The sequence below is a fragment of the Patagioenas fasciata genome, chromosome 1 (assembly GCF_037038585.1).
Source record: "Patagioenas fasciata isolate bPatFas1 chromosome 1, bPatFas1.hap1, whole genome shotgun sequence".
Taxonomy (NCBI): domain Eukaryota; kingdom Metazoa; phylum Chordata; class Aves; order Columbiformes; family Columbidae; genus Patagioenas; species Patagioenas fasciata.
Genome location: NC_092520.1, coordinates 112,578,200 through 112,592,829, shown reverse-complemented (window position 1 = coordinate 112,592,829; position 14,630 = coordinate 112,578,200). Strand labels below are relative to the sequence as shown.

The window sequence follows — 14,630 nt, the reverse complement described above, 5'->3', positions numbered from 1 at the left end:
GTCTAGACCACACCTCCTCAGTTTAGCTGTGAGGATGCTGTGGGAGACTGTGTCAAAGGCTTTACTGAAGTCAAGGTAGACCACATCCACCGCTCTGCCATCATCCATCCACCTTGTTACATTCTCATAAAAGGCTATGAGGTTGGTCAAGCATGACTTACCCTTGGTAAAGCCATGCTGACTGCCCCTAATGACCCTCCTATCCTTGATATGCCTTGAGATGGCACCAAGGATAAGCTGTTCCATTACTTTCCCAGGGACAGAGGTGAGGCTGACCGGTCTATAATTACCCGGGTCCTCCTTCTTGCCCTTTTTGGAGACTGGAGTGACATTTGCTTTCCTCCAATCCTTGGGCACCTCTCCTGTTTCCCAAGACTTGGCAAAGATGATGGAGAGCGGTCTAGCAATGACTTCAGCCAGCTCCCTCAGCACCCGCGGATGCATCCCATCTGGACCCATGGATTTGTGGATGTCCAGACTATTTAGTTGCTCCCTAACCCAGTCCTCATCGACTAAAGCAAACTCCTCCATTAACCTGGCTTCATCCGGGGTCTCAGGGGTACAGGGTTCCCCAGGACAGCCTCCAGCGGAGTAGACAGAGACAAAGAAGGCATTCAGCAATTCTGCCTTCTCTGTGTCTTCTGCCACCAGGGCACCCACCCCATTCATCAGTGGGCCTACACTGCCTCTGGTATTAGTTTTATCTGCTATGTATTTGAAAAAGCTCTTTTTGCTGTCCTTGACCCCTCTTGCCAGCTGTAATTCTAAGGAGGCCTTGGCTATCCTAGCTGCCTTCCTACATCCTCTAACAGCAGCCTTATATTCCTCCCAAGTGGCCAGTCCCTGCTTCCATGACCTGTAAACTCTCCTCTTCTGCTTGAGCATACTCAACAGATCCCTATTCAACCACACAGGCCTCCTGGCTCCCTTCCTTGACTTCCTATGTGTGGGGATGCTCTGATCCTGAGCGTGGATGAAGCAATCTGAATGCAATCCAGCTCTCTTGGGCCCCTTTTCCTTCAAGCAGTCTTGCCCATGGGATTTCCCCTAGCAATTGCTTGAAAAGGCCAAAGTTAGCCCTGCTAAAGTCCAGGGTTGCAATTCTACTTGCTATTCTGTTCCTGCCACACAAGATGCTGAACTCCACCATCTCGTGGTCACTGCAACACAGGCAGCCCTCAACCTTTACTGCTTCGACCAGACCCTCCTTGTTAGTGAGGATGAGATCCAGCAGTGTACCTCTCCTGGTCGGCTCCTCCATCATCTGCATGAGGAAGTTATCATCAATGCACTGGAGGAACCTCCTGGACTGTGTCTGGCTGGCTGAATGGTTCTTCCAGCAAACATCAGGGAAGTTAAAATCACCCACAACAACCAGGGCCTGTGACTGTGAGGCCACTCTCAGCTGCCCATAGAAGGCCTCATCAACTTCCTCAGCCTGATCTGGTGGCCTGTAATAGACACCTACAACAGTGTCACCCCTGCCAGCTTGCCCCTTAATTCTGACACATACATTCTCAACTCGCTCCTCATCCGCTCCTGGGCAGAATTTAGCACATTGTAGTTGCTCTCTCACATAGAGAGCAACTCCACCACCACGCCTGGCTGGCCTGTCTTTCCTGAAAAGGGCGTAGTCATCCATGACCACATTCCAGTCATGTGAACTGTCCCACCATGTCTCTGTAGTTGCCACCAGATCATAATCTCCTGATCGAACATAGGATTCTAACTCCCCCTGCTTATTCCCCATGCTGCGCGCATTGGTGTAGAGGCAGTTCAGGGAGTGAGCAGAGCACACCAATTTCTCCCTAGGGGCATAGGAGGCCACCCAATCCTCATCAGTTTTAGAATGCTCCCCCTTCCTGATCCACCCATACATCAGAATCATTCTGATATTGTGGTCTGGGTGCCACAACACATCCTGGTTTCCTAGGTTTTATTTCACAAATGTTCCTGTTTCAATGCTGAAGCCAGAGTTTTATAACCTCCCCTTATACAAAAGTAACAGAAAAAAAATAAACCAAACACAAAAACACCTTAGCAGCAATACAGTGTATGTTACAGCTGAAGGTTTGAGTCCAGATGTTTTTCTTTTTGTAAGTAGCATCATGACAAGTATAAGCAACAGTTCTCGTTTGGCCCCAAACCTATGGGTTTGGAAAATAAATTGCTGTTGCCTGATTTCAAAGGATCAGAGCTTTATTACAATTACATGCATAAGTCTTTTCCTTCCAGTGCATCTATTACCGAACAATGCACTGTGCTAATTATCTTCAGAATACAAAAAGTCTCTCTGTGCTGCTGATGAAAGCATGAAAAGGATGAAAGTAAACCATGGTAGAAGCTTCCTAAATTACTAACTATAAGCAATTTGACACAATCCTACAGATCAAGTATCACGTGTGAGTCTAAATATTACTCCAGAAATTGCTGGGCTGTTTGTTAGGTCACAGCAATGGGATGAGTGAAAGCACTCAGAGATTCCTCACTGTTAAGACATTATTATAAATTTAATATCAATGTATTTGAGCTTCAGGAAAGCATCTGAGATAGGCTTGCCTTTCTCTCACATGCAGCTAGCCTCTCATTTTGAAATTTAATCCTAGTCTGCCTCCACAATCTGAAAAACTACTCTGGAAAACAAAAGAAAATTCACTTTTTTACCCTACACTGCGTTTAACCTTCAGGTAAAAATGCCAGCATTGAAGAGAAGGAATAAATCTGTTCACAATTAAAAGGGAGCACGTGTACGTTAGTCTAACCCTAAGCCCCACCCTTTACACACTCAAAAGCCGGAATGTGTGCCTAAGCATCATGTACTGAGATGTGGCTGTGCTTTTAAAGCGTTATTAAAGAGAAACAACAGTAAGAAAACTTTAAGTATTGCAAGTATTCTTACTCAAGTATTATTTTAAACTTGTTAGTGCCACCCACACTCTGGGCCAGCAGACCTTCACGCAAGAGTGCAGTTCTGCCACTTTCTTTTACTGCTGTGGAAGGAAAAATAGCACCTAAAGTTTCCTCAAATCGTGAAAAGCACTAAAAAAAATTTACTGTTTCACTGGAACAAGAATAAAAATAAAGCAAAGGATATAATGAAAGCCAATACAGTGTGAGGGAAAAGATGACAAAACCACAAAGAAGTTCATCTGAGGCTAAAACTGATAGACAGGGCTCGTGATTGCTTCCTCATGCTCTTCTGTCTTGAAATCTGGTAGACACCTTCCCCTTACAGTGGTCATTTTGCCTGCATGCCCACAGTCCAGGCTTATCCATCGTCTTCCATCAAGGTAACCAGCACCCAGCTTTGCTGGAGCACTAAGGGAGGTTTCCAGAGTTTTCTTCCCCTTGCTTTGGGAACTGACCTCCTCAGTGTCACATGCAGTGCAACTTAGTTTCAAGACACAACAACCAAAGTTATTTTCACCTTTTTGAGACTATTGGTTTTGTTAAGACACGTGTGCCCACCACTAGGTCTTACTGGTCTCTGCTGCCCCAGAGCAGGGTCCTCTCAGGCACAAGTTAAACTGAGCTAACCTATAATTTTGCAGACAAAAAGAGGAAAAGGTAAAGCCACAGAATGAATTGTCCAGGTAACTGGTAGACATGAGGAATATGATGTAACTAAGCTGCATCTTAAGTAAACAACATGTCCAAGTCCAAGATGATTGTCCTTTTATTAGGAACTTCCTCACTTCAGCAAGAGAACAGGAGGGAACTCAGGAACTACACAGATTTATGCTTTATTCCTCCTATCTAACTGACAACTGAGAAAGCTTGGTTGTTCCTTTGCATCCAACCAAGAAGAAAGCCTTTGGCAGGGGAGGTTGTTACTTAAAATAACCAAGGATCTTTAAATCCCTGCAGAAAAATTGCGTCCCTGACTTCCAAAACTGGGCAGTTGGTCATTTTCAATTTGGTCTTCAAAACTAACAGGGAATGCTGGTGTGTTGTTTAGTATACAACTGAGCAGCCAACCCCATGATTTCCAAAGACAGAAATCTTCTAAGAAAGATGCTTTTATCTACACAGAAACCTTCCAGACAGGGTACAAGTATACACTTTTAATACTATTGCTTAATGCAAAGCATTCTGCTTGACAGACTACCTTTTCTACCAATAATAACTGACCCTAATTGAATGCAGTTTCCATAGTTTATTTCATCTAGTCTACTTTAATACCACCAGGTATTTCCTCCTTTAACTTAAAAATTCATAGGAGTAACGTGAAGAGACAGTCACTTACCATGAAAAGGGCTTCATAGTTTTCAATCATCTTTTGTACGACAGCTATGATAGCAGTACTCTCTTCAGCTCGAGCTGAGCTCTGAACAGAGAATTCTTTGTCTGTAGATTTCTGCTTATGCAACAAGTTAGGACCAAAGATGGTAGCCAGGTTCAGTGATGTCATTTTGTTCCCAGTAATCTAGAAAACAGAATGTAAATGAGGTGGTGTCTCCCAGCATCTAATGTATAGAGGTATGCATATACACACACCTGCACCCATCTACACACACACACACATAAACACAAACACATCTCCTGATTTGGCAGATGCTTCATTCATCAAAACTGAGTGCTAGTCAAATAAAAAATGAATAATTTTTAGAGATATTGAAACACCTTGTTTGAACATCTCTGCAACAAGCACTGTAGATTTTCTGGATATATTTTCACAAGGACTGCAGGAGTAGAAGGTGGAAGTGCTGCCTGCCCTTATTCTCTAGAAGCTCAGCAGCAGCATACTTCTTCTGAACTCAGGGAAAGCTCCCTCCCACTTTAGCACCTCAGCAAATTACTTCAGACCAAATACTGAAAACTGCTAGCTTTCTCAAGTAGCACTCATGATTTGAAACAGATACAGTGAGAAAAACACACACTTTTTCATGTTTAAACAGTTTAGACAGTTAAGGAGCAGCTTATTATATTTATTAGTATTTCCCTGTCTTTTTGATGGTTACCTAGAACATGCCAAATGTTTACTTGTTAGGTGGATTTTTTTTATTTCCTTTTTTCCTACTTTTATAACTCTGTGCTCAAAGAAGCAATAGTAACCTGATTTTGGAGAAAGTAGAAGGCCAGGAATACATGCCAGACTAGACAAAATTTATATGAAAAACATGTCATGTAGGTTATTAAATCAAAATTTTCATTGTCGTATCTGTGATTAGACTACTTTTTTCTCCTTCTGATCTAAAAGAAGCAAAAAGCAGGGGTCATGTGCTTCCCCTCTGTGCCTCCACTTGGTTGCTATTCTGGGAAAGCAGAAGAAGATGCCAGAAGTTTGACTATATAAGACTGTAAGTGCATTTCAGCTGTTGACCCAGTATTTCTTGCAACCTTTTTTCAAAGAACAAAAAAATATAATGAGAGTTATTTTTCATTTGTTTCAGCTACCTTTTAACTAATTAATTTAAAAAAACAAGAGGAAGAGGTACAAAAAAGTAATATTTTCAAAGTGTTGGTGTTTTAGTTTTTGCTTTGTTTGTTTGTTTTTTTGGGGGTTTTTTGTAGCTGTCAAACTTACAACTGTGCACCGACTGCACCTAGTTTAATTTTTACAGAGCTCAACTAAACAATATCGAGATGACAGTAAAAAAAGCTTTTCCTTTTATCGGTGGGACCACTGTGTAATCTTGGAAAGCCAACTGCACTGAGTAGGTGCACGGGCAGTCGCAACAAACATGTTGGGTCTTAGAGACACATGTGGTTAGAGACACATTCCAGCATGACTGTGAGTACAGCACACTCCCTTATTTGTGTATCACCATGCACCCAGGCTGTTTTTCGGGTCACCTGCTTTTTAAACCCTGTCAGAGCACTGAGCCACCACGGATGCACAGGCACGGGGTGCCTGGAGTGTGCCAGGGGCTGTGCCCAGGTCTGCATGTGCAGTCTGCTTGTACAAACAGTGAGTCTTTTCTTATGGGCAGCCTCCAGGCACCTCTTAAAAAAATGTTGCAAGCATATTCATTGGAACTAAGTGAATGAGTAATTTTAAATAAGTTAGTCATCCATCTTCATCTTCACAAAAGAAGGGCTTTTGAAATAAAAATAGTGAAGAGGGCCTGTGCGCCAAAACTTGCCTGTTTTCTTTCCAGTGACAGCAAACAGTCTGATAAAATACTTTCACTTGCCCTCTACACCTTTATGCACTTAATTATGCATGACTAGCTTAAATAATTGTGAGTAGAATACTGCATTATCTAGAAAATTTATCCAATTGCACATACAAGATAGAAGTGTTAGGTCAAATCGATTCTCTTAAGCATCATCCTCTACCCCTGCAATAAGATCCTCTTGGGTACATTCCTGAAACAACAGAGAACTCTTTGCAGGACCAGGGGGACCACAACCTTAGCTAGCTTATACATGTTTTTAAGCACAGTAAAATTGTTACGGGCTGCTCTTTTTATATGCTTTCCATCACAGTGGTCTAGATTTTTTTTTTTTTTATTAACTCCTTGCCAAAGACAAAAATACTGGCATTTAAAGTGGATTTAAAAGTGAAATAGGCCTTGAAGTCACATACAGCATGTTGGAAGTTAGGACCTGAGGCAGAAATGCAGCAAAACTCAAAGTGCCAATTGTTGAAACTAGCTAACTGCAAAAGGTGTCCAAAGGTTTTCAGAAGGGTCTTGTAAGCAACCTTAGAAATAGTTTCTGCTGCAGTTCAGAGGACAGAGGAGCACTTCCCACAGCTAAACTGGCAGAATTTTGTCAAGCAGTGACAAAATTGCAGCCCACTAGTTCAAGCCTTTTCCTGGTAGAAAATGGGAAGCCTGGATTTTCAGATCTTCTCTAGCATGAACGGTGTAGATGCAGACATGTGAACGCTCAGTATAGCCCAGCCACAAGGCTATGGGTGTTCTTGTCTCTGTGGGGTGGGTGCACTCCAATCTCTCCACTGAATTTGGTCCAGAATGCAACAGTAAGGAGGCCAGAAGGAAAACAGGCCAAGATGGACCCTGACTCCAACTGGTGCTTAGGTCTGTCAGTTGCAAGGACACAGCTGGAGTACCTGTCCCTTATTTTTTTACTCTTCACTACCCAGTGCACACAAGGAAGCTAAGGGAACCAAGTAAACTGCTATGTCTAAGGGAGAACGAAAAAGCATACTCTTGCATGTCTGACACTTTTCTATGCGAGTATTTTTTCCATAGAATAGGATAACACAAGTAGGGGGAAAAGGATTAATAACATTAGATGTTTTTAATAATAAGGTTGATTATACTGCAGATCTCCCAAAGGAAGTGGTAGAGGCTTTACTGATTAAGTCATAAAAGAACTAAACTTTCACAGCACTAAGAACATAGTAAACAACTAAATGGCAAATGTGCAGGCAAGAATATGAAACCTCTCCCACCTTTCAGGGGTATGCCACCATTGTGTTTGCTTCATAGCTTTGAAGATCTCTTTTCAGACCATGAATTAAGCAAGGTCAAAGGACATGAGCGACCAGGACTTACCTCTTGGCCATCTTTGTCTGTGCTGTCTTCTGCGTGGCCAGCCACTGTGGAGAGGAACTGCAGCAGCCGGTGTAGGGTATCGCAGTTACAGGGAGGTAGAAGATAAATGAGAAGCTGTAAGGTGCTTAGCTGTTCATCTGGCTCTAATACTAAGAAGAGAAAAAAATACATTCTAAGAAAATCACTCCAACTAACCTGAAAGCAGAACAAATACACTGTTCCCAGCCCAAACAAATGTGTGAGAATAGCTCTCTTTAAGGATCACTTCCTTTATAATGGCAGAGGAAAAAGAGAAAACTCCAAAGAAATATCAAAATTGTAACAAATACATGATGAGATTTTTGCCTTGGTTGGCCAGTATTTTTGCTCACAGATTCATAGGATCTTTTCCCAACCTCTAAGAAAGCAAAATCCGTGTTGCCCACTTCATCACTGTCACTGGACACAAAAATTCTGCTTAATTTTCTAATTACTCCATTTAAGTTCAGTCAGGTTTATGCTTTAGCAATTTTAAATGGGTTTTCTTACAATTTCACATTTTGCAGAGGTACTGGTAAACTGGAAAAGCAAATAGACATATAAAGGGACTTTCTGCAACTACCATCATTTTAACCATCTAAAACATTAAAGTAGTCAGTGACAAAGGTGGGACAGAGGGAGGATCTCAGACGTGAAGGCTAGAAAGGATAAGAGCACATACCAGGCAGCAGCTTTACGCTTGAAGGGTCCAACTTTACTTTTTCCCAAATCTGTGAGAGTCTGCACTCAGGTCTTAGGGAACACATTTGGGAGTATTTAATATGATGACTTTGAGGACCTTTAACTATGATGAAATCTGAACTTTTGAAGCTAGGTTTTTGAAGTCAGACTGGACTTTTGGTCAGTGAACAGCCCTAAAAATTAAAAGCATTAATGGTGCTAAGATAGCAAGATTCAAATGGGAGTCTGTCATCTGCTACTGCTGAACCAATGACAGGGTCAGGATTTAATAGATAACATGAATCACTACAAATGCAAAAATAGGTATAATAAGTGAGATCTTTGTTGTTCTAGTTTTCTGGGCTATACTTACACAGCACAAAAAACAAGGACAGATCTCAAGCAAATAGTATACAAATATTTGGAGCATATCAAAGCTAGAGTATTAAATGCACAAAAAATAAAATATGGTTAGTAAAGATCAAATTCGAAAAGGTAAGCTTTTGAAAACTTGGTAAATCAAGATGCTGTAGAACTCACAGAGAGTGTTGATGAAAGGTGTATAAAGTTCTCTGGTGAGAAGTGGATCAGGCATGTCACGCAGAAATTCCTTTAACAAAGCAGCAACATCATGAATGCTGTGCTCTTCGTCTAATATAACATCTATGCCCCGGTCAAACTCTTCACGCAACTGAAAAAGATCATGACACAAAACTACAGTCACTTATTGTCCCAGTTGGTATATTCCAACACAGAAAATACTTTAAGATGTAGATTTACTCATTTTCACTTCCCAGATTGGACATGACTACTTTTTAGCAAGGTCAAAGATATAATTCATGCCTAATTGCTAATTATTCCATGATACATAATTTAAGGTTTGTACCAGACTGTAATAAAATACAGTTCTTTCTTTCCAGGCACTCTTTTATGAAAAAGTGTGACTAAGTAAATATGATTTTTGCAGAAATGCAAGATTAATATCAAAGGGAGAATAAGACAAACTGCAAGAACGGATTTCTTATACCACCTTACTGCATTATTTTTAGATTTTAGGACCAGAAAGGCTAAAATTGCATTTCATAACATTTATGTTTTTGTACAAAAACATTAATTATAAGAGAATGTCAATATCCTCTAAACTCAATTTTCTCTTGTGATTTAAGGCTGTATTTAAGCAAAAGCAGAAAGCAGACAGGTTCACTAAGACTTCATAGCATTTGTCCACACATATCTTGTTTTGTCTTCCTAATTTAGTTGTATTCACTAAGTGATCATTATTAGGGAGTTAAGAAACAGCAAACTAATACCATTATGAGGTATCGCTATTTTTTCCCAGCTACAGTCCTTATATAACTTCTGTATAATTCAAAGGCAGCACACTTCCCAAAGCAGAAGAAATCCCTCTCTCACATCCAACACTCCTTATGTAAAGATAAAAGCCTTGAGAGATTTCCCAGCTTCAAGAGCAGAATACTTTCTTCAGGCTGAAAGCTCCACCTTCTCCTCTCTTTTTGCATTTTGAAAATAGTCAAGATGTCTTAAAACTATTTCCTAGTAAAAACTTGTTTCTTTGCTAATATTATGTTTCATGATCTCACATAGATCTTCTCGGAGAGTAATTATACCTAAATCTCACTGAACAAGAGGGCAGGGGGGTTGGACTAGATCATCTTTTGAGGTCCCTTCCAATTCCTAACATGCTGTGATTCTGTAAAATTTGAGGCATCAGCTTTCTTCAGCAGGATTACTACAGACATATCAAAAAGAAGAAAGAAGGTAAGTCACAAGCAAACCATGTGTCTGTGATAATCTGTGACATATCTTTATCACAGGCAAATATATCTTGAGTGTGTATAGTGTGGAAGAATGTAGAAAATCCCACATATTCAGTTGTAATTGTGCTTTCATAACAGGTGTGAAAGGTATTGTATAAAAACTACAGCCTCCTTTCTAATTTATGAAGACTACTTTTAACATTATTAATATCTGTCATTGCTAATAATGAATGAGTATGCTATGAAGACCAGAACTGGTTCTTTATCTAGTATTATGCCTCCCCCTGCTCATTTCTGGTCAAAGATTTTCCAGTGCCAACTTGGGGAATTCGTTCCCAGCTCAATTCTGCACTTCAGACTGGTGGCAAATGTGGAACATCGCTGTGGAACGCCATAAATTACCTCTATCCAGAAGATTTTTTTTTCCGCACTTACTCCCCAAAAGCAAATGAGGAAACAGATTAGCACTGCATCAAGAATTCAGACTTCCCAAATAGCTGTCTAAATCATAAACTGCTGTAAGTCTTCTGATCTGATGTCCTGTGAGGCCTACAAAGATGTCCTAATGAGCACAATATCAGATAATCACTCGTGAAACATGGCCACATTTCAAGCCCAGGTATCATGGCTGTTAAAAACTGTATCTTTCTAAGTTTAACCTATAGTTCTCTCAGGTTTCATTCACAGGGAATACTTTCAGACTTTTGGAAAATACACCTGGTGAACTTCAGCATCCACTGGAGCTCAAGACATGAGAGCTGAGGACATCCATGCTGAGAGGATGGGAGAGCAGAGCTCCAGCCATGTCTCTCTTCAACCTCAGGGTCTGGCAGATGCTTCACCTCCAGAGCTGCCACCAAATCACCAGGCCTAGGACAGAGGGCTGCCCACCCTAAGCTCAGCAACAATGCTCTGTTTAAGTATCTGTAGAGTTTCTGGGCACAAGCTGGTAGCTGGCATCTTGATAGACCAGACCTACCACCTTGGATCAACATTAGCTCAGGAATCTTTGTCCTACACCCCACTGAATGTGAAGGAGGTGGTTCGTGATACACTTTTTTTTTTCCCCTAGCTTTTCCCTTCCTGCTTGCCAAACAAAAACCCTGCTGGCACATGCATTTACTTATGTATTTCTTACACCAAACTGCAGTCAAAATACGGCATGTTCTAACAGGGGGAGGAAGAGAAACAAAACTATGCCTACTTTCTACACAAGCAAAACTAACAAACAGCTGCAAAAGCACACCAAAATCTGAGTACTGGGTTTGGCTTTCCATGGTTCAGAAAATGAGTGGAATTTTAATTGAATCCAGACTTTCCCATGTGTTCATGTTGACAGCATTTGTTATTGTAATTGCAAGGGCCAAGCTGATGCTTTCATGTTGTTTAATGAAATATATTAGTTCACCTAATTCAATAAATTAGTCCATGTAATAGAATACATAAACACCCAAATCTCTTGCTTTCCTCAGCATTTGAAAACACACTAAAAGAAAAACTGGTGAGAGTCACTGATGTTTGAAGTAAGGCTTAGTTTACAAGTACATGATACAAGCCCTCTGCTTTTTCCCTAGAGGCATGATGCAATTGTACTCACCTCAGAATGATAATGTATGTTTTGAGATTGAAGCTTGTAACGCAAATGAGAAGCAACTTACTTTTCAATGCTTTATCTAGTTCAGTGTTGATGTAACAAGTGCCTCTGTAGACCATGAATGTTTTTAGCTTTGTGTTATACCAGCCACTCAGCAATAGCAACTGCTGTAGGAGTAGTTACATTTATACAGTCCTAAAATTACATTCGGCCCTTTGAAGGCAAGCGTGAGGCTGATGTGGCCCCCGGTGAAAATGAGTTTGACACCCCTGTGCTAGAGAATAAGCCACAAATCAGTAGGCTATACTGTCCTACCAGCCAGGATTAAGTTTAGCTATTCAAGGTAACCTTCCAGAGCACCAAACATTATACTGTGTAGTTTTTGCAACAAAGAACTATTATTTCTGGGATTCCCTCCCTAAGCATCATGCAAACATTAAGCACTATTCTCTATTGCCCTATTTCAACATGCACTCCCAACTTCTGGGAACAACAAAGAACTATCTAGGGCTGAGGAAACACCCACTACTGTGTCTCTGAAACCCACTGTACACTGTCTGTGTTTTCTCAACATTTGGCTGAGACTAGGACTTGGATAGGTCTGCTCTGACTTTCAAGTTTAACAGAGGTAAAATGTGATATTTGGGAACAGCAATGTGATGGTGAAAGAGATTATTCTGTATTTATGTATTTTGTCATACTGTGAGTTTTCCAAAAAAGATTTACAGTTTGGGTTTACTTTAGGAACTTCAGCTGTTTCTGAAATGAAACTAGCAGCCAAGATTTTTTTTTTTTTTTCTCTACAGTGTAACCTTTGGAAAATTTCATCCCTGTTGTCTATTTTGATCTCCAACCCTGTACTACTTCTGCAGAGCAAAACATACAGAGACTGCTAACCTGATGAGAACCTGACAACGATTTCACCAGATGTAAAAGATGACTGGAAATGGCCTGTTATGAGCCATCAAAAAAACCAATAAAGTCACTGACCCAGAAAGCCTGTATTTTACCAGGAATCAGGTTTGTTTGTATCACAGCTGATGAGGGAAAAGCACATCCATATCCACTCACCTGTCTTACTCTCTTTTTTGAGCTTCCAACTCTGAATATTCCTACTGTCTGGAGACCTGCAAGTGTAGCATATCAGATAATTGTTTCATTGTTCAATTTTCTGCTGAAAATTGCATTGAACCAAAGCAATCTGGGCTATGTGTGTATTTAAAAGAACGAAAAAAACCCACAACATTTTTCTCTACAAACTTGTACTTACCACGCTGAGGCAAAACTCAGCTGTCTTGGATTAATAAGCCATCCATTGTAGTTTTTAAGGACCTCACATCATCTACCAGCAAAACAGCATCTCTGTGACATTTCTTGAGATGCCATCTTGGCAGTGCCCCTGCTACTCCATGAGGGACAGAGATAAGCAGAGAGTGAGGAACTGCTCAGTGTTTGAAGGTGGCGCTTCCAGGACTGACATCAAAGAAAACAGGCAATAAAATAACTAAGTACTTGGACACTGAGCTGTGTCTTTGGGTACAGGAAGCAGCTGGTGTTTGGGGTTACCTGCTGGTTCTATAGCGCCTGTCAAGATAAAGCTGAGAGTTTCCTTCAAAGGGACATGAGTAGAGCACTCAGGTGGATTACGAGAGGGAAAAACTCTACCTTGGAGCTGTGGGCAGTTTATAGCATAAGAACAGATACTATATGAAGAGAAAGCAATAAAGAAGCACTGTTGTACTTCAGGCAAAGCGCAGAAGGTCTGCTTCTTGTGTCATTTAGACTTAAAAGTGATTTGCAAATGGGTGCTGCCTGTAATTCCATTAGAAATCAGTTTAAACCTTCTTCTAGCCTTGTAGATACTACCAGAATATCAAACAAACACCAATGTGGCTGTTCAATGGATATACTCTGCCGAGTAACAGAAGCTGAAAAATCTGAGAGTAAATATCACCTTCGAGGTGACACTGTCCTTTGCAATGAAAATGTTAGTGCAAACCTTAGAGACTTAAGCAGCTGTGTACATAATATCATTTTACACAGACATTATTTGTAAAAAGGATGGAATTATCTATATGCTTTGAAAAGGTAATAGTCTAACAAAAGCTACTCTGCAATATTCATTTTCTCTACTGACATACAAGAGATGATCTTTAAGGTCTCTTCCAACTCAGACCATTCTATGATAGTGTGTAAAATAACCTTGCGAAACAAATGCCTTTTGACAGCCATAAGGCTATACTTGCTTGCTAGAAATGTGTAGCTTTGCAGTGGTGATTACAGTTGCAGATTTGCATCACAGAAATTCAGACAAGACTCTGCTTTTTAGTTTTCAGTCTTAACCTCTCTTCAAATATTCTTCTATCTTAGGTTAACAGAAAATAACATTGATGGAACAACTTTCAGTAAACCCAAGAACATTGGCAGGTAGTAATCTGAGACTCAATATTGGGCAAAAGCTAGAGGTTACTGATTCCTGCACAAACATACGCTATTTGTTTTACACCGTGGGTCGGCAAGAAGTCAGGCCTCTACAACTCTGGGACACAATTCCAGTGAAAACCAGGAAGATGAACAGGGCCAGGGGTTTTGATGGCTGAAAACAATAACAATGATCATTTAAAGCATTAGTGAGAAACTCCTAGGTGATATGCTGTTGAAAGATTAGCCTAAAGGAGTTATGCAAGTATTTTCAGAATCAGAAACATGCATACAGCCTGGAATGATGTTGCTACAGGATTGTTCCCAGGATAGAAAGTCCTCTATTAACCCTAAAGCCAATGAGCAAACAGTAGTGTCTATCTTCTGCAATTTTTAAAGTCCACCAGTCTTGAGGACTATTTTGTGGATGGTGGATTAAAATGAAATGATCTCAGATCATTCTGTTGTGGTGGTACTACAGTGCACTCTGAGAAAATGCACAAAAATTCATACATTTTCTTTAAAAGAAAACTTTAATATAAAGCAAATATTTTAGCAAAGAATGTTGTATAGAAAAGAATCTTTGTTATGACAGTGGGTTAAGTTGATTAAAAAATCTATCACAGATGTTCAAGTGACATAAAATCACACTATCCAAAAGATACTCAG

At 40.4% G+C, this 14,630-nt stretch overlaps 1 protein-coding gene across 4 annotated transcripts in view; it reads right to left on the bottom strand.

Annotated features, from left to right (window-relative positions):
* Positions 1–14,630, bottom strand: part of ARHGAP6 (Rho GTPase activating protein 6) — a 335,243-nt gene that overhangs the window by 14,799 nt on the left and 305,814 nt on the right. For all 4 annotated transcript variants that reach the window (XM_065862640.2, XM_065862641.2, XM_071812929.1 and 1 more), the window contains exons 6-9: positions 12,612–12,667; positions 8,709–8,859; positions 7,470–7,618; positions 4,247–4,426 (exon numbers count right to left, since the gene is read on the bottom strand). In XM_065862640.2, coding sequence (XP_065718712.1) covers positions 4,247–4,426; positions 7,470–7,618; positions 8,709–8,859; positions 12,612–12,667 — 536 coding nt within the window. The remainder of the gene's footprint in view (positions 1–4,246; positions 4,427–7,469; positions 7,619–8,708; positions 8,860–12,611; positions 12,668–14,630) is intronic.